Source organism: Podarcis tiliguerta (assembly GCF_965153285.1).
Source record: "Podarcis tiliguerta genome assembly, chromosome: 3".
Classification (NCBI taxonomy): domain Eukaryota; kingdom Metazoa; phylum Chordata; class Lepidosauria; order Squamata; family Lacertidae; genus Podarcis; species Podarcis tiliguerta.
Window position 1 is genome coordinate 97,873,064 of NC_139536.1, and position 22,468 is coordinate 97,895,531.

Here is a 22,468-nt window from a genome sequence, read left to right on the forward strand (position 1 = left end):
TTCATCAATGCAGCCCTCCTTCCCTCCAGTAGGTCGTAAATGAAAATGGAATTAAGTAGCATACAAAGCTGATCATTATGGAATTCTGATATTTGGATTTTATTTATTTGGGGTGTTTGTAATTTTACATACTGCTCTTATATCCCACTTGAAGATGTGAATTACTTTTGAAAAGGTGCTTTCTCACCTGGCATTCCAACTCAATGGTGTAACGTTGGAAAATGTCGATCACTTACCCTACCTAGGCAGTTATCTTTCTACAATGGCCAACATTGATGCTGAAATCCAGCATCGCCTAAACTCTGAGAGTGCGGCTTTCTCCTGATTGAAGTGCAGCGTGTTTGAGGACCAGGACATTCGCAGCCAACCAAAATGCTTGTTTGCAAAGCTATTGTACTGCCAACATGTACTGAGACATGGACCACTTATAAATGCCATCTCCAACTCCTCGAAAGATTCCATCAATGGTGTCCAAATTTTTTTTACACATCACTTGGGAAGATAGGCGAACTAATATCAGTGTACTGGAAGAAGCAAAGATCACCATTGTTGAAGCAATGATTCTTCAACATCAACTTCGTTGGACTGGTCATGTTGTGTGGATGCCTGATGATCCTCTTCCAAAGCAACTACTCTATTCCAAACTTTAAAATGGAAAGCGTAATGCTGGTGGTCAACAAAAGAGGTTTAAAGACTGTCTCAAGACAAATCTAATAAAATGTAGTATAAACACTGACAACTGGGAAACAATGGCCTGCGAGTGCTCCAGTTGGAGAACAGCCTTTACCAAAGGTGTCATGGGCTTTGAAGACACTCAAACTCAGGACGCAAGGGAGAAATGTGCTAAGAGGAACCACGCTTGGCAAATCCACACTGTGATCAACTCCTGCCCGGAAACCAATGTCCCCACTGTGGAAGGACATGTGGATCCAGAATTGGCCTCCATAGTCACTTACGGACTCATTGTTAAAACCGTGTTTATGGAAGACAATCTTACTCGGCTACGAGTGATTGCCAAAGAAGAAGAGAAGATTATTTTTGTGTTTTTATGTGTACTTGCCACCAAAGACATACTAACCACTCCATAAATATAACTGCCTAGACGGCCTTTATTCTTCTCATATAGCTTGGCTGTCATTCTCTGTTCCTCCTTTGAGATTTTTAAGATTCTTTATTGAGTCAAGATGTCTCAGCTTCTATTCTGTTCCAATTTAGGCAACTTTTTCAGAGTGAAAGCATTCAGTGCTATTCTTAATAAGCACCAAAGTGAAGTAATATTCAGTTCATCCTCCAAAGCTGGATGAGTTGGATGACTTGAAACATGCCATGATCTTACAAGTGCTCCTATTATTAGCTTTTTCATCTGGTGCTTTTGTATGTTAATCTCCCCCACCCCACTATACCCTTTCTGTGATGCCTGAATTAGGCTAATTATGTCATATGTGCTAACCACAATTGCCTGAAAACCATGTTTTCATAACCCACAAAACTATTGTTTCAAACCATGGTTTAGAGGTTTGCTTGTTTTTGGATTTCTTAGCAGAAATCTTCGTGTAAGAAATCAGGAAGTGAATGAGGAAGTTGTCATGGTGAGGGCAGGGAATGTAGAATGTAATGTCCAGAGCGTGTTCACTGTTCAGTTTACCAAACTATGGTTTGGAGGTTTGAAATAAGACATCTGAACTGGGCCACTTAGCAATTTGGTCATAGCCAAATCGTTGGAAATAGATTTAATTGGCACAAGGTTTGGGTGTTCCAGTGGCCCTTTTGCACTGTTGTCTTTATGCTCTGTGCAAAACTGATTCCACTTTTAATGTTTTAAAATATTTCTTTCTACAGTACATTACATACCATTCTCTGTGCAGATGTCTTCTATATTTCTATTTGCCTTCTGTCCGTCCCCCCCACCCAAAGTCATCTTTGAAAATTTCCACATTGCATGATATGCTCTTTGTCAATAAATTTCTACACATGATCAGGGTACCATTTATGCTCCATGTTCAGGCTCCATGTAATGATTCTTTTACGGCAGCTATCTTCCACTTTTTCAGACCCAGAATCCACTTTTAGCACAAACATGCCTTTGGGGACCCATTTCTTAATCTTACCTTATATTTGCAAGGTGGTAGTACTTCTGTTGTGACATACTTTGCATCAGGCTGCAGCCCACAAGTGGGTCCTGAAGATCAGTGTTCTAGATTACCTATATTTCTGATTGATGTGAGATATATATATATCCCAATGAATACTCTCCCATATTCATATCCCAATGAATACTCACAACCAGCCTTTGAACCTTGCACTTCCCCGTTGAAATAATTAGTCACTAGAGATCTAAAACAATGTCCCTATTCTTAACCTGTTTTGTCCAACTTCTCTCACTATTTTACTTCCTTATCTTATCAGATCTCTCCCCCTTAACCATATATGACTACTCTTCTGGTTTAAAATATGTAAAATTTGTTTGTCTTCCAATGTGAGATTATTCTCAATAACTCATAAGAGTAATGAGATCCAACTTTCTCTATTGTAGCCTATATGATTATTTAGAAAGCAGTTGATTGGGCCATGTTTGCAATGGGTACACCAAGCCCAATATCCCATAATAGCTTAAGGCGTCCAAAACGTGCCTGTCTAAGAATTGTCAGACATAATTCAAATTAAGACCTCAAACTATCACACAGGGGTGTTTTTTTGTTTGTTTGTTAAATTGAAACTGTTCTCTGTCACTTTATGAACACCTTTTAAGAATATTTTTAATTAGCTGACGTCTCCTACTAGCAGTGGTGACCTTGTACTCCAGTAAGCTGAGCTGATTATTTTTTTTTGGTTGTAATATGTTTGAAGCAAATTGCATAGGGAATCTATTTCTGTACGCTCTAGATCATAATACATCTAGGGTGATGCAGCTACAAACAGTAATGGTGGAATAATTAACTGCAATCTTTTCCAAGATAAGCCAGTATATTTTCCTTAGGGAACTAGGAGAACTGTCAATGTTTTAATATAGAAAATAAACAAATTAAAGCTCCAAACTTAAGTTTGTGCACAGGCCCTAAGTTGATTTAGTCCAGTGATGTTCCTTTTAAGTAGTAAGTAGCTCTCCCCTCACCCCCCCCCCCGGAACAACCTGTGTAAGAAAGCAGAATGGGCATTTTAATGTGGATTGTGTTTTAGGTAAGGAACAGTTCATGTTTTCAGGAGGCAAACCAGATAATGCCTTGCTCAGAGACAATAGGCAACACATCTTCTCATTGGCTCTGGCTAGCCTAGGTAGCACGTTCAGTCGCAGAATAATGCTGTTGGAAGAGGCTATATCTACCCTGTGTGACAATGGACAACAGCAGCCACAGTGTCTTTCTTTTACCAAGAAGCTTCTAAGTAGGAGCAGCTAATCAAAAGCAGAAGCTTCCAGTCTTGTGCCTGTCCTTGTTATGGTAAATCATGAGATTAGCATCAAGTGTATTCCACTAGGTATTCAATAAATTGTTTTGGTGAGTTCCTGGGAATGCAAAAAAATCGGGGTGTTTAGGTGCTGGGGGGTCATACTGCATTGCTGTTGAGCTACTTTTCATGCAACTGAGATGCTGCTAAAAACTCTTACTGATGGTTAGCTATCGCTAACACCGCAATGCATTTTAAAACTGCTTATCAAAGGCAACGTCAGTATCATGGTGGAAGCATGGGGACTGTAAATATGAGGACAGGAACCTCCTAGTAAGCAGTTGTAAATGCTTAACAGGACAGGGATTGCTTGCCATAGGAAGTGAGCCCCCCCCCCCCCCCCGATTAACTGTATGATGTTTCAGACAAAATAATTTTTCTTGGTACTTTAGAAATTATGCTTATGTATCTGTTATATTTGTATGAGCAAATAATTTTGAATACACTTTCTGACTGATGTAGAGCAGGGTGGCCAATTTTCTTGGGGAAGGGAGAGAGGGAGGGTTGCACCAACTGAATCACCCGTGTCCCTTTTTCAGCTGCACCAAATTTCCCTAACAATTTACTGTATAACTTTAGACACATCAGCTCAACGTTTTCACAGGCAGCCAACATTTTGCAAGAACAAAACTTACAGTCATGTCCAGAGTATGTTAGTAGCACTTACATGCCACTGACATTAATATTGACTAAGTAAAGCTACACTGATTTCATTAGGAGCTAAGTTCAGCAAATACACAGAGTGACCACTCATAATATAGAGCATTCTGTACTGAATCTTGTAGAAATGTCCTGAATAGCACAGCTGTCTATAAGGCAGGATCGCAGTAGTTTTGGCTGTTCAAAGAATGATGTGGAAAACCTGGATACCAGCACAGAGATTGTTTCCAAGTCTCCTTAATCATGATGGTCAGTTTACTTTCCATGGAAGGAGAGAGCAGGAATTCCTCAATGCATGGACGGTTTCTTCCCTGAAAGCCAGACCCAACATTGTTTCTAGTGAGTCTTCAGAAGATGCAGCAAGTGCTTCCTGTCTTTTCACGAGGACTTGACTTTTTCTACCTCAACGAAGGCTTTATTTCTTAGTTCCAATCCTCCTGAGATTGGATATTTGCTTACATAGTGTTCCTGCACGCCTGAGGTCCATATACCACTCGGGTAATGTCGAACAGTAATGTATTTACACTTGCCTTTGTCTCATAGGTTCTTCTGCAATGATTTTTTTTCAGAGGCTTGGTTATTCTTAAGAGAGAGTTTTAACATTTGCTTCTTCAGTTGCCAGCAGGTGGTTTGATTTATATTAAAGCTGCACATATTACTAAATGCACTGTGAATGAATCTGACAGAATGCTGCTGGCTGCTTTCGGCTTCAGGCGGGTGCTTGACATATGCAAAACATTGGTGCTGCTTTATGGAACCTTTGTATGTTTTCTTTCTTCTTTCCTGTGCCCTAGGGTATTGTGGAGCCGACATAAAAGCACTTTGCACTGAGGCTGCCTTGATTGCCCTGCGACGGCGCTATCCTCAGATCTACGTCAGTAGCCAGAAACTGCAGCTAGACGTTTCTTCAATAGTTCTCAGCGCACAAGATTTTTACCATGCAATGCAGAATATTGTGCCTGCCTCTCAACGTGCCGTAATGTGGTCAGGGCATGCACTCTCTCCCATCATAAGGCCACTTTTGGAAAGAACCTTCAATGACATTCTGGCAATTTTACATAAAGTGTTTCCTCATGCAGAGTTCAGCCAGGCTGAAAAAAGAGAAGGTATTTCCATCTTTTCACTCCAATCAGTTTTGTATCAGATTAGAAAACAAAACAAGAACAGTTTTAAAGTAATGTTTTGATGGGGCATTATATTAAGTGTATTCTTGCGAAAGGTTTCATTTCCTCCCTTTTAATTACAGCTTCCTTTTATCTTGGCCAAAATCTGTTTTAAGCACCTATTTCATAACGTTTGAGGGAGGTGTCAGCTAATGTATTAATCGGCCTTTAATTTTCATTGAACAGATGCAACTAGTCTAATTTTGGACGATAGTGAAGATGAGCATGCTTCATCCATATTTGAGACAAGTTGCCAGTCGGGATCACCAAAGAAACATTTATCAGCTGCTGTACACAAACCTTACCTTCATTTTACAATGTGAGTAGATGTTCTGTTAACTTTATCATCAAGACTTACACAGGAATAGCTGCTTGTAGTGCCTGCATAAGTTTGTGATTTGTGGTACTACTCTGGTATAGTCTTAGGTTTGCTCTGGTGTAAAGGTACCCCTGCCCGTACGGGCCAGTCGTGTCCGACTCTAGGGTTGTGCGCCCATCTCACTCGAGAGGCCGGGGGCCAGTGCTGTCCGGAGACACTTCCGGGTCACGTGGCCAGCGTGACATCGCTGCTCTGGTGAGCCAGAGCCGCACACGGAAACGCCATTTACCTTCCCGCTAGTAAGCGGTCCCTATTTATCTACTTGCACCTGGGAGTGCTTTCAAACTGCTAGGTTGGCAGGCGCTGGGACCGAACGACGGGAGCGCACCCCGCCGCGGGGATTCGAACCGCCGACCTTTCGATTGGCAAGCCCTAGGCGCTGAGGCTTTTAGCCACAGCGCCACCCGCGTCCCACACCCGCTCTGGTGTATTCTTACCCTAAACCTTTCTTCTAGAGAGATTTATAGAATCAAGCAATAAAGATTCTTTGTTTATGCTTGCTTCTCTTGCCATCCTGCCGCCACCCATTTCCCCACACCTGATAAACCCCCTCTGCTAAGCTGACTTAACTCCCTGCTAGAGAGTCGGGCAAGCTAATTGCAGGTGTGTTGCTATAATTCATTCAACTTGCTCACTAGGAAGCGTTTAACAGTACTCAGTGTATAGCAAATATAAAAATATATGGTAAAAACAGATCCGGTCTAAAAAAAATTAAAATGTTAACTTTTGTTTCAGGTCAGCTTACCATCAGCCCACCTCTTACCGGCCAAGATTACTGCTTTCTGGAGAGAGGGATTCAGGTCAGACTTCGCACCTTGCTCCAGCACTTTTGCACTCGCTTGAAAAAATTGCTGTGCACAGATTAGATCTGCCAGCACTTTATTCAGTCAGTGCCAAAACACCTGAAGAATCATGTGCGCAGGTTAGTCTGCCTTTATATCCCTTTTGACCTTTGATGCAACATGTCGCACGCAGAAAGTTTCCCATCAGCTTTCAGTGAAATAAATGTCAATAAGGAATCCCTCTTTGCAAACATACCGTGTGGATGGGAAATTTTAAGTGTCCCTAGAGACAGGGGTTTCTGTGTGAAGCAGAAGCCTCAGTTAAAGCTGTGTCAGACAACTAAAAGGGAATCCTGTACCCATCTCCCTTTCTACCAAGTCCACAGAATTAAACGGCAATGAAATCTTAAGGTGCCACAATACACTTCTGCTGAAGCAAAACGCCTCACTGCCAGAGCTATGCATGCTTCTTCTCTGGTCTGAGACAAAGCATTTCCAGTCACCCAACTGTCAGAAAGAGACTGAGCTTGGTGGAATTTGTTAAAAATGTTTAAGATTGCTGTCACGTTTATCTTGAATGGTGAGATCGCTACGTCACTTGCAGGGTGAGAAACTTTTTAAGCTTCAGGGCTGCCTTTCTTCTTGGTTCAACCACCCACCCTTCTTTTTACAGACTTGTAAAAAGCATTTTAGCTTTGGCACCAACAAGAGGTATTTTCAGTCCTAAAACCTGGGAGGGAGAATTCTGTGGGTTGAGTGGGGAGGGCTGTCAGTTCCCTATTCCCAGACCGCTGGGTTCTCTTTTAACTTACCTGTTGAGGTTGGATTAAATCTCAACTTTGCTGAAACTAACAATATCTTCTATAAAAACACTTCAGAAAACCTTCAGCTTCTCTAAATGTTCTTTATTTTTAGGCTGCACGTGTAAGCTCTGTCATAGCATTCTCTGAGCCAAAGCCATGGCTGTACATGGAATATTTAATATTATTGGAGAGAGAATTGGCAATTGTTAAGTCCAAAGACTTCATTGTTAACGTGTCATCTATAATCACAACCCTGCTATCTCATATCCATTTAAAGTATAGGAAAAACACAGAATGATATGTTATGGAGACGATTTTGAAACATGCCGCCATGCTGTGTCTGAAGTTATTGGCAAGATGCAGAGCGACCATTAATTTCAGTTTAGTTAAACGGCGGCATTTTGAAATTGAGAGAAAGCAATGTTTGAGAATATTATACCAGTAAAAAATAATAATAATCGGAAGAAGCAATAAAAAAGTGCTGTTTAATGTTCTTATGCAAGTTAGTGATTTTTGTGATGATAGATGATTAGAACAATGCTTTGAAGTTTTACTAAGACAAAACTGAGATAATTTGGAGCCTTAACGTGAATGCATATGGAAAATAGCTATTTACATCTAACCTTTAAGAAAGATACAGTTGAAAATACTACATTCTTAAATGTTTGTGTGCCTAAAATACAAATAATTTTTTAAAAATTATTTTCTTAATATCATTTTAACATTGGTATTCTCTTAAATTAGATCTTTCGTGAAGCAAGAAGAACACTACCGAGTATTGTTTACATGCCTCATATTGGCGATTGGTGGGAAGCTGTCAGTGAAACTGTGAGAGCTACTTTTCTAACTTTGCTGCAAGACATACCATCATTCTCACCTATATTTCTACTCTCTACCTCTGAAACCATGTATAGTGAATTGCCTGAAGAGGTGAGCATGGCGTGATTTCTTGCGAAGTGGAATTATTGTAGGGAAAAGTGAACCTGAATCAGAGAGGGACTTGAAATGTGCATGTAGGGATGTCCACTTGGAGGGAAACTTCTACCCCAATGCTGAAGCATCTTTTTATTCCTGAGGGTGTTTAACAAACCACTTGTACTGGGGCAAGAATGGGGGACTGCGTGTTAGTAAGAAACTTGGTTGTATGTATCGTTAGATTGGGATAATGTTGCTTACTAACGTAAATCAAACTTTGGAAGCTGACATTGCAAAATTAATTTTGTCTAGGTGGTGTTACCGCTGACGACGACACTTTAGGAAAATACCCTAAAACATGAAAGCTGTTTTTGTTAAATGCTATTGAAACAATGCTGTTTTTGATCCTAGTGTGTGCTTTTCTTCCCTGCTGAGGATGTAACCAATTACTAGCTTTTGCTAGGACCAAACCAAATTGGCATGTGCAATTTAGCTACCCCATTTTCAGGCAGTAAAATTATGAGGGTCATTTTGTCTATTTTACGTAGTGGGAGGGGGTGGTGTAGTAAAATTTGCTTGCTTTGTTCGATTAAGTAGCTCGATATGATTTTCAGCTGCCTCATTCTCATTGATTTTATGTTTCTCATTGATTTTATGTAGGTGAAATGTATCTTTAAAATCCAGTATGAAGAGGTTTTTTATATTCAGAGACCTAGTGAAGAAGACAGGCGCAAATTTTTCCAAGAGCTTGTCCTCAATCAAGCATCTATGTCTCCTCCAAGAAGGAAACAAATTGGTAAGTTAATTCTCTGTAAAGTCCAGAATGCATGTAATTTTCCACCTGAAAGCAGCACTACTTGTGTTCATTTTGAAATAAGATTAGAAATAGCAGTCGTTGGTGGTGACAGTGCATAGGATTGATATCTGCATCCACACCATGGTGTTACGTGTTCATTGAATGATGTGGAATTAAGGATGGGCAGTGAAGTGGCTAAGTTTGCATATGACACCAAAGTATTCAGGTTGGTGAAAATCCAAGATTGTGAAGAGCTCTAAAAGCAAAGTAACAAATTGAATGAAATGGGCAACAAACTGGCAGATGAAGCCCAATGTAAATAAATGTCAAGTGATGCACATTTGAGAAAATAAAATCTTAACTTCCCATGTACACTGATAGGGTCTTGACCTTGCAGTGACACCAGGAACTCTTGGGAGTTGTGTTGGATAGCTGTGGAAAGCATGTCTTCAGCGTGTGGCAGCTGTGAAAAAGGAATGCCACAGTAGGAATTATTACAGAAGACATAGACAATAAAAATTCTGGTGTTGTAATGCCCCTGTACAGTGATACCTCGGGTTACATACGCTTCAGGTTACATATGCTTCAGGTTACAGACTCTGCTAACCCAGAAATAGTACCTTTAGTACAGTGGTGCCTCGCAAGACGAAAAGAATCCGTTCCGCGAGTCTTTTCGTCTTGCGGTTTTTTCGTCTTGCGAAGCAAGCCCATTAGCGGAGTAGCGCTATTAGCTCTATTGGCAGTTTAAGGGCTAAAAACGGCTTTTTAAGGCTTAAGGGATTAGCGGTTTTGCTGCTAAAATGCTTTTAGCAGCTTAGCGCTTCAGGAAAAGGGGTTTTGGAGCGAAAAAACCCCTCAAAATTTTTCGTCAATTTTCGTCTTGCAAAGCAAGCCCATAGGGAAATTCGTCTTGCGAAGCGCCTCTGCAAACGGAAAACCCTTTCGTCTTGCGGGTTTTCCGTCTTGCGAGGCATTCGTCTTGCGGGGCACCACTGTACTTTGCTTCAGGATGAGAACAGAAATCATGCTCCGGCGGCACGGCGGCAGCAGGAGGCCCCATTAGCTAAAGTGGTGCTTCAGGTTAAGAACAGTTTCAGGTTAAGAACGGACCTCTGGAACGAATTAAGTACTTAATCCGAGGTACCACTGTATTAGTATAGAGTGCAGCCTTATTTGTAACACTAAACCAAAAACAAACCCCATGGCTAAATGGTCGCATACCTTAGCTTTTCCCGATATTTGTAACGCTATGCAGTTTTGATCACCCCAGCTCCAAAATGGTATTGTAGAGCTGGAAAAGGTGCAGGAAGAGCAACCACAATTAACAGGAGGCTGGAGCCACTCTTCTACAAGAAGGGGGGGGGGATATAGAAGGGTGGCTTTTTTTTAGTTTGGGGGGAAAAGACAGAATTGCTTGAGCAGGCCAGTTCCACCACACTCCCTCAGCTCAATTTTTTCTCTCTGCTATTACCTCAACATGCATTCTACAGGCTGGTTGGTTTCCCGAACGTGTTAGAATTAAAGGCAATAAACGGGCTGAATAGGCTGCCAGAATAGCATCTCAGTATGCCAACGAGCACCCATTTATATATTTTTATAACAGCCTTCATATCTAAACGGATTGTAAAATTGTCGAGAGTTGTGGGATAGCCATATTCAAAGCAGTAAAGACTTCGAAACAGATAGCAGCTTTGAGAGAAAGAAGGCAGCATGAACTGAGCAGAAATTTAGAGAGCTGCCTGAAACAGCACCCAATCACTAGATTCTGCCAGTGTGGTCTTGGATTTTCCTGCACCAGAAACTTTTTTACTCCTACCCCTATAGCCTGCTTGTAGACTCTTCTAGAAGATTGCCTGTATGTAAATCTTAAGGGGGAAAGACAGACAGTTTTTGTAGTGGCTTCAGATTAATTAGGGTTTGGGATTTGGAACATTTTCTTTGGCACTGAAAGGAAACCCATCTTTGGGTGGAGATGACTTACAACTTGGCAGGCATTAGTTGTGCTTTCCTATAGACTGAAGGAACCAAAAATATCTCTGGCTCTAACTTTCTGATAGCTGTGATAGAAGGCCATGCAGGATCTTGAGATTCCTGCCACCCTGTCTCTTGTCAACCCCTCTTATTGAGGGAGAGGTGTCTGGTGCTAAGCAGGCTGTCGTTGTTCGCAGTAATTGTAAAGTCTCCACAATATGGTTACTTCAGTTTGGTGTGCGGAGCTGAGATAAGGAGTGCAGAGTTCTTGGCATTATCAAGTCTGATAAGGGTAAAAAGTAGGAAATTCACTGTGTCGTGTGAAATTTTCCAAGGATGTAATCTGAAAAGCCTATTTTGCCTGACTTTTTGATTATTCTTATTTTTAAAGCTCTTTCTGATATGGAGGTGCTTCCTCTTGCACTACCATTTTCTACTCGCCAGCTGTCAGAGGCAGAAAAGCAGCGAATGGAGGACCAGGAAGAAAACACACTGAGAGAACTGCGGTTGTTTCTCCGGGATGTTACCAAGAGATTGGCCACAGACAAGCGCTTTAACATCTTCAGCAAACCGGTGGATATTGAAGAGGTCTTGTTTCAGTAACGTGCAAACAATGAAGTTGACCTTATTAGTGATTAAGAATACATATATTAGTTGTTATTGCAGATATCCCTGATCTAACCTGTTTTGCATATTTACAGCAATTGTGGCTTAATTTTAACATTTGAAGCCACTGCTAACTTATTTCGGCAAGAATGCTAACCTATAGAATACTGTATTGTTTGAGCTGCTTCCATTCTGTAGCAAAAAATTATTTGTTCACAGGAAGCAGATGTAAACTGTTTTATCTGGAGTAACACCACATAGCCAATGGGGATGTTGAAAGAAATTTATTGAATTGTAATTTCTCTTCCAGAATATTTCACAAATTAAACTATCATCTCTCTCCCCTTGCCTGTTTCTGGCCAAAGTGAAAATTGAAAATTTATAAATCTGTAATGACACCATTTGATCTGACAACTTGTAGTCAACTACAAATATAGTTTTATAAAAAATAAGACTGAATTTGGCGACTTAAGTTTGAGTCACTGTTAAATTTTCTGGGCTTTGCCTTTAGAGTAAAAAAAAAAAAGTTTAAACGTTCTGTATAAAATTAAGCAGTGAATGGCAAAGCTGCATAAACAAGTAATCTTGTTTACTAGAAAATCACTTTTAGTTCATGTTTACAAGCAAATTTGTGACATTCTGTCCGATTTTCGGTCAACTTCAAAGCTCAATTTTGCACAGATAACTTAAGAAATAGCCATTTGTGGTGATGTGCTTATAAAAATGTAATTTGCATTGTGCTAGCAATTGGGGGCTTGATAGTTCAAGGAATAGCTCTATCAAAGGTGCGCTCTATCAGATGGTCTGCGTGCGATCAGTTCAGACTGTTTGGAAGGAAATGCTTGCTTTTTGTTCATTCTGCAATTTCCTCCTCCAGTAGCTCACTGGGTGGAAAGAAGAGAGCCTGGAAAGAGAAAAAGAGGGGACAGAAATACATGGGAGTGGCCCCATCCACAGTTGTTATGAGACCATGACAGATTACCAAGGGAATGTGGCCGTTAAAAAGAATGGTGGCCCATCCCTAGTCAAAAAAGTGCTGTGGAAGAGTAAATCACTGGCTCCATTTTGCAAATTTGTAATTGGACCACTGGTTAGGTTTCTGAGTGGTATCAGCTCAGTCTACAGTGGCAGTTATACTATTTAATATGAAAACACAGCCCCCAATCTAGACTAAGAGCAGTGAATATTGATATAAATTTATTGAGTGAGATCTAATGTTGTGCCAGCAGGCATGATGATAGAACTTACGCTCCCTCTTTTCAAAATCAAAGCTCCTTGGCCCTATCTTTTGTTTTGGAGGGTTCCCCAACTCTCCACAACAGATTCTGAATGCATGCAGGAGACTACAGGGGAGAGGGAAAAAAGGGTCAAGACCTATTTGTGCAAGGGGCGGCGGTGGGGGGGGGACGACGACGACACACACCACAGTTGAATATTGGTCTTTCTGTGCATTTGCTGTTTTCGAATACTACCTGAAATGTTCCAAGGTTCAAAATAGATTCCTGTGTTGAGCCCTAGCTCAAATCAAGACCTGGTCATCACTTTAGCCATTAGATTTTTAAAATTCTGAATATGTAACCAATTTATTTCTTGTACTTAAGAGGTACCATATTTTTCGCTCTATAACACGCACCCGACCATAACACACACATAGTTTTTAGAGGAGGAAAATCCATAGGCATGCCACCCGTAGGCATTTCCTCCATAACACGCACAGACATTTCCCCTTACTTTCTAGGAGGAAAAAAGTGAGTGTTATGGTGCAAAAAATACGGTATTTTCTACAATACATTTTTAACATTACATGAGCGCTATTGCAAGTCAGTCCTGTCTAAAAATGTAAACTGACGAGTTTACTGATTTATTTGAAAATGTAAAAAATAGAAAATAGTTGATTCATGGGCATGAAGCTGGTCCAAGAAAAGACAAAAAGCTGTGCTCGGAGAAGGACTTTCAGACAGGGAGGAAGGAACCAGTAGAATTCCTCAGGGACATTTTAAAAGTGATCCAGAGATTCACAAATACACTTTGCAGCATGATTGTAGTTTTTATTCCAGGGTGCACATTTGTAGCGCCTGTCCCAGCCTAAAGTGAGAGACAGGCAGGGTCTTGTTTCCCACATTGCACAGGCTTTGATATGGGCATTCAGAAGTAATGGAACAGTACTGATGCTTCAGAACTTTGCCCAGACCTCAGTGCAACTGCAGGGACAAACCTCAGCCCTTTTCCGCAGTGGTGGGAGCTCATTCCTTTGTCTGCATGGAGCTCCAGAGGTATGCCAAAGAACTACAGCATTTAAAAAAATTATTTTATTCCATGATTGCGGTTCACCTGCTGTAAAGGCCTCCTCTCAGGTGAGGATTACATACTGTGCCCTATTTGATAGGGGCACCTGTAGAAGGGCCTCCGATGCCTGGGTAGCTATTTTTAGGCAATTGGACCTCCAAGCGATTTCGGGCTTTGAATCTGTTTCATCTCATCTCATTTCCTCAAATATTAAATGCCCATCAAATGTAAAATCTATATTGGGCTCTTCTTTTCATGGGATGGGGCAACTCCCCTATGACAAAAGGTCACAGCATTCGAGCTTTTTTGGTTTAGAGCAGGCTTCCTCACCCTCAGCCCTCCAGATGTTTTTGGCCTACAACTCCCATGATCCCTAGCTAGCAGGACCAGTGGTCAGGGATGATGGGAATTGTAGTTTCAATGGAGGGCCGAGGTTGAGGAAGCCTGGCTTAGAGTAAAGGCAATTAAGTCATGATAGAAGTATACATAATTTATTCCCAAGCATGAAGAAAGTGGATGGATAAAAGTTTTTGCCCCTCTCTCGTAACACTGGAACTCATGAACATCTATTTAAGCTGAGTGGTGCAAGACTCAGGACAGATGGATGCAGTAATGATTCTGAATACCAGTTGCTGAAAATGGCAAGAGGGGAAAGGTGCTCTTTTGCCTGGGCGTCTGGTTGGCCGCTTTGAGAACAGGAAGTTAGACAAGACAGGCCATCGGCATCGAGCAATGTTCTTATGATTCTGACTGCAGGAACTTTCTAGTAGTTGTGTATGTCTTGGAAGCAGATGTGTGAATAAGGCCTTCTTCATTGTGTTTGAAAGGTCCTGCATTTTTTTCTCTACAGAATACAGTGGTACCTCAGGTTACATACGCTTCAGGTTACATAGGCTTCAGGTTACAGACTCCACTAACCCAGAAATAGTGCTTCAGGTTAAGAACTTTGCTTCAGGATGAGAACAGAAATTGTGTTCCAGCGGCGTGGCGGCAGCAGGAGGCCCCATTAGCTAAAGTGGTGCTTCAGGTTAAGAACAGTTTCAGGTTAAGAACGGAACTCTGGAACGAATTAAGTACTTAACCCGAGGTACCACTGTATTTAAAAATGAAAATGACTTACATATACAGAACAAAAGAGCTTTGATAGGCGTTTTCCTTGCCAGGTAAAAATCAGAGTGATGAATCTTGGGGTGAACAAATGTTGTTCCAGCATTATTTCTTACCATGGTTTCAACTGTTTAGAATTACTGTGTTCGAAAACAAAATGATAGTGCTGAGTATGTTAAAGTTAGCATAAATCTCTGTGTCACTTTTGTGTCACTCTGTGTCACTGTTTGATTATAGGTTTCAGATTACCTTGAAGTTATCAGAGAGCCGATGGACCTGTCTACAGTAATAAGTAAAATTGATAAGCACAATTATTTAACTGCAAAGGATTTCCTAATAGACATAGATCTCATATGCAGCAATGCATTGGAATATAATCCTGACAAAGATCCTGGGGGTAAGGATTTTTTTTAAAAAAACAACAACTTAAACATGACATCACATTTAATTCTGTATTCAGTTGCAGTTCAACTATTTGTATAAGCTGCGTCTTATACAAATTGGTTAAAAGCTAACATTACTCAATATTAGTTACTGACTGAATGAATGTAGCAGCATAGGCTACATCCTGCACTGTGAGAAAATAAAGAAAACAATCCAAATGACCTCCTGGGTCCTCATTGCTGTCACCAAGCGAAAGTCTTTAACTTTCCTGGCTACCTTCACTAAAACAGCTTTCTATCCTGTGTGATTTTGTTATTGCCCTACCATTGCACTATACTGCTGGTATGGCAATTAGGTGTAGGATAAAAGTCAATTATCAGACCAAAGTTAAGCAAATATCAAATTTCATTTGTACTAAAGGTTTTAAAACACAGCTGCTGTTGTAATGCTATTTCTAAGGAGGTAGGTGTAGGGAGGTCTTAAGGCACTCATCTGTTTTTGCTTTTAAAACTGTTGGTGCTTTCGCAAGCAATTTCTGTTATGGAGTGGAGTGTTACTGTTTAAAGAAAAAATCAAAAAAAATCAATGAGCTCACCTAACTTCTTTGCCATGCCTAAAGAAGCATTTGGATCTCAATATGTATTTATTTAAAAGCTACATCTGATTGATTTTGTTGGGAACCTAAATGTGTAGGAATGCAGACATAATATTTAAACCCAGGTATTCTAAAGTAAAGTGTTTATTAGCCAAACTGGAAGCTGGAAGTATGGATTTTTTAAAACAAAAAGATTTCAAGACAAAGCTGATAGAACTGATACATACATACATAGACATGTGAAGTCTTTATAAATCAGACCCTCACAGCTTATGACCCACTGGTGTGAAGGTACCATGTATTTTGATCTTCCAGTTTTACAGAAAACAGTTCTTCACTGGCAGTAGAGTAGCATAATGAAGATATTCAGCTTAGAGTGCAAGTTGTGCAAGCATGATACATATCAGTATGCCTGCTAAGCAGCACTAATGTTAAGTCTTAGAAGGCTGATTAAAACATATTTGTTCCACATTTGATTACTTATATGGATATTATTTATTTTATGGCTCTTAATTTAACTCTGAGCTGTTTTAAAAAATGTTTTCTCTTTTATTTCTGTCATTGTCTTCAGCGGTCCTGTTACACAAAGACGATAAATAAAGAAATAAATTAGATGTTTTTGATTGTTAAAAATGAAATTTACGTTGATTTTCCAGATAAAATCATTAGGCACCGAGCCTGTACTCTGAAGGACACTGCACATGCTATCATTGCTGCTGAGCTTGATCCAGAGTTCAATAAAATGTGTGAAGAAGTAAAGGAAGCAAGAAAAAAGAGAGGTATTCTTATAATTTTTTAAAAATACATTGACTATATATGATACACAATAAACAAATGGCACTTGAATTATTGATCAATAAATGCACAGTCTCTAAGAAACCAATTATCACCAGAAAAAAATCTGATGAAATGTTGCATTTCAAGGTTCACATTATTTAGATTTAGATTCTTTAAGTCCAGTTTGAAAGTTTTGGGGCCAGTTCAAGAAACTTTTTATTAACCCACTTTTAGTAGCTCATAACCACATTTTTAGTATTCGTCTTCCTCAGATAGTTGTCAAGAAAAATAATGATAAAAGTGTTGTAAAATGTCTTGATGGAAAAATACGGTATGTTAGGAACCTTGTTGAGTTAAGTAGTTAGCAATGCAAACTTCTCCACATTTATTCAGAGCAAAGTGTTTGAATCTAACCTTTACCATAGAATCACTTAATGTACCTAGAGGCAATCTATTTTCCCCCTCCGCCACAGCCCCCTGTCTGCATGACATGGTTAATAATACTGACCAATAATACAATCACTACAGGGTGATTGTAAGGCTTGCAACATATAATGGTTGTGTTTGGACTTCAGGCTGTTCCATAGGAATGAGCAGCAGCAAGCCTCCTGCTGTGCTGCCAGGAGTTCAGAAATTTTGAGGTCGGGTTGTTTGAAACCAACCATTGTTTGCATGACATGTGAAACCACAGTTAAGAAAAAGCAAAAGCAAAATAACTCATCACAGTCATGCGGGGAAAGAGGCAAATAAGAAACCTTGTTCAAGCCCAAAGGCATGTTGCTGTTCATTCCTACTCTCATACACGTCACACTAAACTAAGGTTTGGCATGATGTGTGAAGGTGGTTAATTTTTATGATGAGCTATGAACACTCTTCAAGCAGTGATTCTCAATTAGCTAAGTACTGGGCAACCTCAGGTTTTTCAAAAGCCAAGCCATGGACCCTCTACTTTTGAAAATTTTGATATCTCTATGGTAGTTTTTATTATGTGAATGGTGCCACTGACCCCCTGGGGTCGGCAGGCCACCAGTTGGGAAGCCCTATATAAATGCTAAGTAGTATTTTCTTTGAAACAGAGAAGTTTGAACTGTCAGGTTTCATACTGCGGGTCTCATACATTCTGTTGTTGGGGGGGAAGCAAATATTCTTGATGTAGATGTTTGGGAGTATCTGGTGAAATTAATTTAATCACCGAAAGTTTTTAATGTTATACTTTATTCCAGGCTGCTTTTAATAACTCGGGCAGTTAATACTGCTGGGATTATTAAAATAGGTATGCTTATCTTCTGTACACAGGCTTATCAGTAACGGCAGACCAAATAAATCCTCATGGTTCCACTGTACAGAAAACAGAAACGAGAATTGAGGAGGCATTCCAGAACCGGCAAAAAAATGCAATGTCAGTTTGGCACAACTCTGCAAATAAATGTGCATGTGAGTATTTCAGACCATTTTATCCAGGCGATAAGCATAGCTCTAAACAAGATGAGTATATATCTGGCACACATCTCCTATAAAAAACGAAGCGTTCACCTAATTGCTATTACTACTTCAGCCAGTTTTTATAAGATAGCCAGAATAGTACTCATCCGTTGAGTTAGGCGTCAATTTACTAAAATTCCTTATGAGAGTGGATTGGAAGAAGGTTCGACTGAAATAGTTTTTCACTGAACAATTTCAGGTACTAGAATTAGTATGAAAAATGCTTTTTAAAGAAGCATGCTGTCCTGGTCTGGTAGTTAGTGTGGAGGGAATCCAGTTGGTATCCTTGCACTTATGGGAAGGCTTTTGAGCTAGCAGAGGCATCCTCTATTGCAAGAGGATGGCCAAACTTGGCCCTCCAGCTGTTTTTGGACTACAACTCCCATCATCCCTAGCTAACAGGACCAATGGTAAGGGATGATGGGATTCCCTTGGTATAAAAGCCATACTTAAGCCTAGACCAAAGACGACCTGTTGGACATATAACCATGTTGCGCTAGAATATAGCCCTGTAAAAAGAGGGATGAGGGTGCATGGATGTTTGTGTCTGTGGCCAGTTTGCCTTGCAAACCGTTGTAAAATGAATCAAAGGCTGTGGCCGCATTTGACACACACGGAGGTGTTTTTACACAGGAAAGGCAGCATTGCCTGCACATATTTTGAGAATAGAACATGTTGAAAATGAACTTTTTAAAACATGGGATTGTTCCTTGCTGTTGCCAGTAGATGGTGTCAAAAGCACATTGTTTTGCATTTTTAAATGGGTTACTTGATAGCTGTACTCAGTAGCTGTCTCTGGCAAAGATAGTTGTTGAACGATTACTTGAACATGCATTGTTCTATTAAATTGTTGAAGCACAGTGACCAAAAATTGTACTATTTATGTTATTGCCCGCAGAATTGTGTTGCAAGAAATAAGACATGCTCCTAGTTTTCTCCTTAGGGAGGCTTAATTCTCTCAGGAGCAGTGAATACCTAGTGTGAGAGAACAACAAGGGTCTACAGAACATTACAGTGGTACCTGGGGTTACATACGCTTCAGGTTACATGCGCTTTAGGTTACAGACTCCGCTAACCCAGAAATAGTACCTTGGGTTAAGAACTTTGCTTCAAGATGAGAACAGAAATCATGCTCCAGCGGCGTGGCGGCAGTGGGAGGCCCCATTAGTTAAAGTGGTGCTTCAGGTTAAGAACAGTTTCAGGTTAAGAATGGACCTCTGGAACGAATTAAGTACTTAACCCGAGGTACCACCGTACTTGGAATAAATGCCCCCTATAAACAGTCTCTTTCAGAATACTGAGACTTGTCAACTGTTTAATTGCATAGTATTTAGATAATCCAGATAGATTTGGAAGGGTAAGGTACTGAAATACTGCTCCGTAAACACTAGAAATCTTTGTCAGCATTCCCCATTTATGTCACAATAAATTTGTTGGTCTTTTTATGGGCCCATAAGACTCTTTGTTGTTTTATGAAATGGATAAAATAAAGTCGGAAACTTTTTTAAATTTAATTTTTTTACTTTTTGTAAACTCAGATATACAAAGTGTTATAAGCATAAACAGGAGTTATAACTTAGAGGGCTGGCGATCTGTATTAGGATTTTGTGTGCGTGTGTTTTAAGAAAGTGTTACTGTGTTTTTTTATGTTGTTTTATATCATAATTAGCTGCCTTGGATGACCTTTGGGCCAGGCAAGGTAAAATATTAAAATAAATAGACTTGATTTCATTGATACCTCGCCCGTTGCTTACTAAGCAAATCTTTGCATCTCTAATGGAAACTTTTATCTCTTCATGATTCAGTTCGATTAAGGAGGAAATCAAGACGACGTTCACAGTGGGGCAAAGGCATTATTAAGAAGAGAAAAGTGAATAATTTGAAGAAAGACGAAGATGATGCCAAGTTTGCAGATGATGAAAACCAAGGGGAGGAGAGCAAGATGCTGGAGAACGGGGAGCTTGAGGGAAGTACAGACTGCATTGAAGAGAATGGAGAAGAAACGGGCGATCTCTCTATGACAAATGATGAGTCGTCTTGCGATATCATGGATATACATGGAGAACAGACACTGAACAATGGGCCAGTCGGGAAAGAAAACAGTATTCCATCCACAGAAGAGAGCTCCAACGAGTCCCTGTTAGTAAGTAAGAAGATTACTCTGACTGTAGAAAAGGAATCCAAGGAGGAGCCCTTGTTCAAGGGGGACCATTTAAACGGCCAGGCCTCTGAAGTAGCTGCTGTCCCAGGGTGTCGGTATGGCAAATGTGAGTCACCGAATGCTATTTTGCCTCCTGCCATCCCTGACGTGTCCATTCCCAAACAAAATGCAACCGCCGAGCCCCAAAAGGAAAAACCCGAAGCTTCGAGCGACAGTCCCGACGAGGAACAATTAAAACAGCCTGGCACCGAGGTACCACAATGCAGCAATAACGAGAAGAAATCGCAAGGCCTAGATACTGAGACTAAAGAAGCTGAATCATCAGATAAAGAAGGTATGCAGTGTATTCATCATTTATCCCTGTTCTAATCCTGTAGTCAAGTAAATCTATACTACTTTCGTTGAAACAGATGCTTCCTATTTTGGCAGAAAGCTTGTCTGTAGTGATTTAAAGCAACATCAGCTCGCTATTTGTTGGATAAAGATGTTTCCCATCCTGTGTTTTTGGAGCCACTTAAGACTTTGAATATATATATATATATACACACACCGTATTTTTCGCCCTATAGGACGCACTTTTCCCCCTCCAAAAATGAAGGGGAAATGTGTGTGCGTCCTATGGGGCGAATGCAGGCTTCGCGGACCTCTCCGCAAGCAGCGGGAGCGCTCCCGCTGCTTGCGGAGAGTTGCCTGCATGCTGAAGCCTGCGCGCGCTGAGCTCAGCGCGTCCAGGCTTCTCGGACCTCTCCATAAGCAGCGGGAGCGCTCCCACTGCTTGCGGAGAGTTGCCTGCATGCTGAAGCCTGCGCGCGCTGAGCTCAGCGCGTCCAGGCTTCTCGGACCTCTCCATAAGCAGCGGGAGCGCTCCCGCTGCTTGCGGAGAGTTGCCTGCATGCTGAAGCCTGCGCGCGCTGAGCTCAGCGCGTCCAGGCTTCGCGGACCTCTCCGCAAGCAGCGGGAGCCAGTGCTGGGCTCCCACGGCTTGCAGAGAGCTGCCTGTTTGGGGGCTGGGGTCGGGGGAAGCTCGGGCTTCCCCAACCCCACGCCTGGGGGGGAAATAATTTTTTCCCTTTATTTTCCCCCCAAAAAACTAGGTGCGCCTTATGGGTCGGTGCGTCCTATAGGGCGAAAAATACGGTGTATATATATATATATATATATATGGACCACTTGGAATTTAATGCTGCTGTTATGTGTCCTGATTTTTGATATTTGCTTTTTAAAAATTTCAGGTACATTGAAAAATAAGAAACCTCGCAAAGTTGCTTTGGCACAGGTTCCAGAGGAGGAGCAATTGGATCCCGTACCTCCTGTCATTGTTGACCATGACAGATTAATGGTAAGGGTGGCTGGATGGGTAATCTTAAATCTTAATAGCATTTCTTAATTTTTTATCCTAACACTTCCTTAAGCGTTTGAAGGAAATCTGACTCATACTTTCCTTATAAACTTCACCCTGGATTATTCCCAATATCTCTTTATAGAATTTACTTGATGTGTTGGTTAAAAAAAGCGATAACCTGACTGTTGACCAGCTTGAGAGACTATACTCCCTCCTTAATCAATGCATCTATCGGCATCGTAAAGATTATGACAAGTCACAGCTTGTAGAGGTACGTTTGCACAACATTTTAAGGATTATTATTTTTTGTAACACGCTTCTTTCGTCAGTGTTGCTTCAGAGCCACCAAAATATCTACCAAAAGTCCTCTTTAGTTTCATGTGTTAGTGATTTGAACCACTTTGAGGAGGTCACAGGCATTTGGCTTCTTGACCAAATTTCACTGTGCAGAAGTTTATTGTCAAGCCCTGGGTTCTATTACTCAGGGAGCAATCCTAAACTCAGCTGGAAATCTGCTGAGGGGCTTCAGGAAGTAACATAGATGCCACTCCGCTAGCAAAGACAAAGATAGCTCAGCAGGATGACACACTGGTTTGGAAGTCTCCTAATATGCCAGCTGATACAGATTTTCTACTGGCAGAGTAGTGGAAAAACAGGTGTGCAAACAAACCATGTACAAAGCCCTTCTTTGTTCTTGACCTACCCACAGAAATGGCAGGTATAGCTAATTCCCTCTCATTTGTTACAATATTAAATATTAAAACCTGCATATAAGTAATACTTATAGAGAATAAATATAAAGATAATAGAAGGCA

General features: G+C 40.7%; 1 protein-coding gene across 4 annotated transcripts in view; it reads left to right on the forward strand.

Moving 5' to 3' along the window:
• The window catches only part of ATAD2B (ATPase family AAA domain containing 2B), a 61,538-nt gene that overhangs the window by 36,021 nt on the left and 3,049 nt on the right, over positions 1-22,468 (forward strand). The window contains exons 16-27 of one of the 4 annotated variants that reach the window (XM_083431427.1): positions 4,899-5,210; positions 5,454-5,586; positions 6,382-6,568; positions 7,976-8,161; positions 8,807-8,942; positions 11,305-11,501; positions 15,150-15,309; positions 16,548-16,670; positions 17,965-18,102; positions 19,956-20,645; positions 21,544-21,650; positions 21,796-22,371. In XM_083431427.1, coding sequence (XP_083287553.1) covers positions 4,899-5,210; positions 5,454-5,586; positions 6,382-6,568; positions 7,976-8,161; positions 8,807-8,942; positions 11,305-11,501; positions 15,150-15,309; positions 16,548-16,670; positions 17,965-18,102; positions 19,956-20,645; positions 21,544-21,650; positions 21,796-22,194 — 2,768 coding nt within the window. In that variant the 3' untranslated portion in view covers positions 22,195-22,371. The remainder of the gene's footprint in view (positions 1-4,898; positions 5,211-5,453; positions 5,587-6,381; positions 6,569-7,975; positions 8,162-8,806; positions 8,943-11,304; positions 11,502-15,149; positions 15,310-16,547; positions 16,671-17,964; positions 18,103-19,955; positions 20,646-21,543; positions 21,651-21,795; positions 22,372-22,468) is intronic. The other 3 variants (XM_083431426.1, XM_083431429.1, XM_083431428.1) reach the window with 3 other exon arrangements.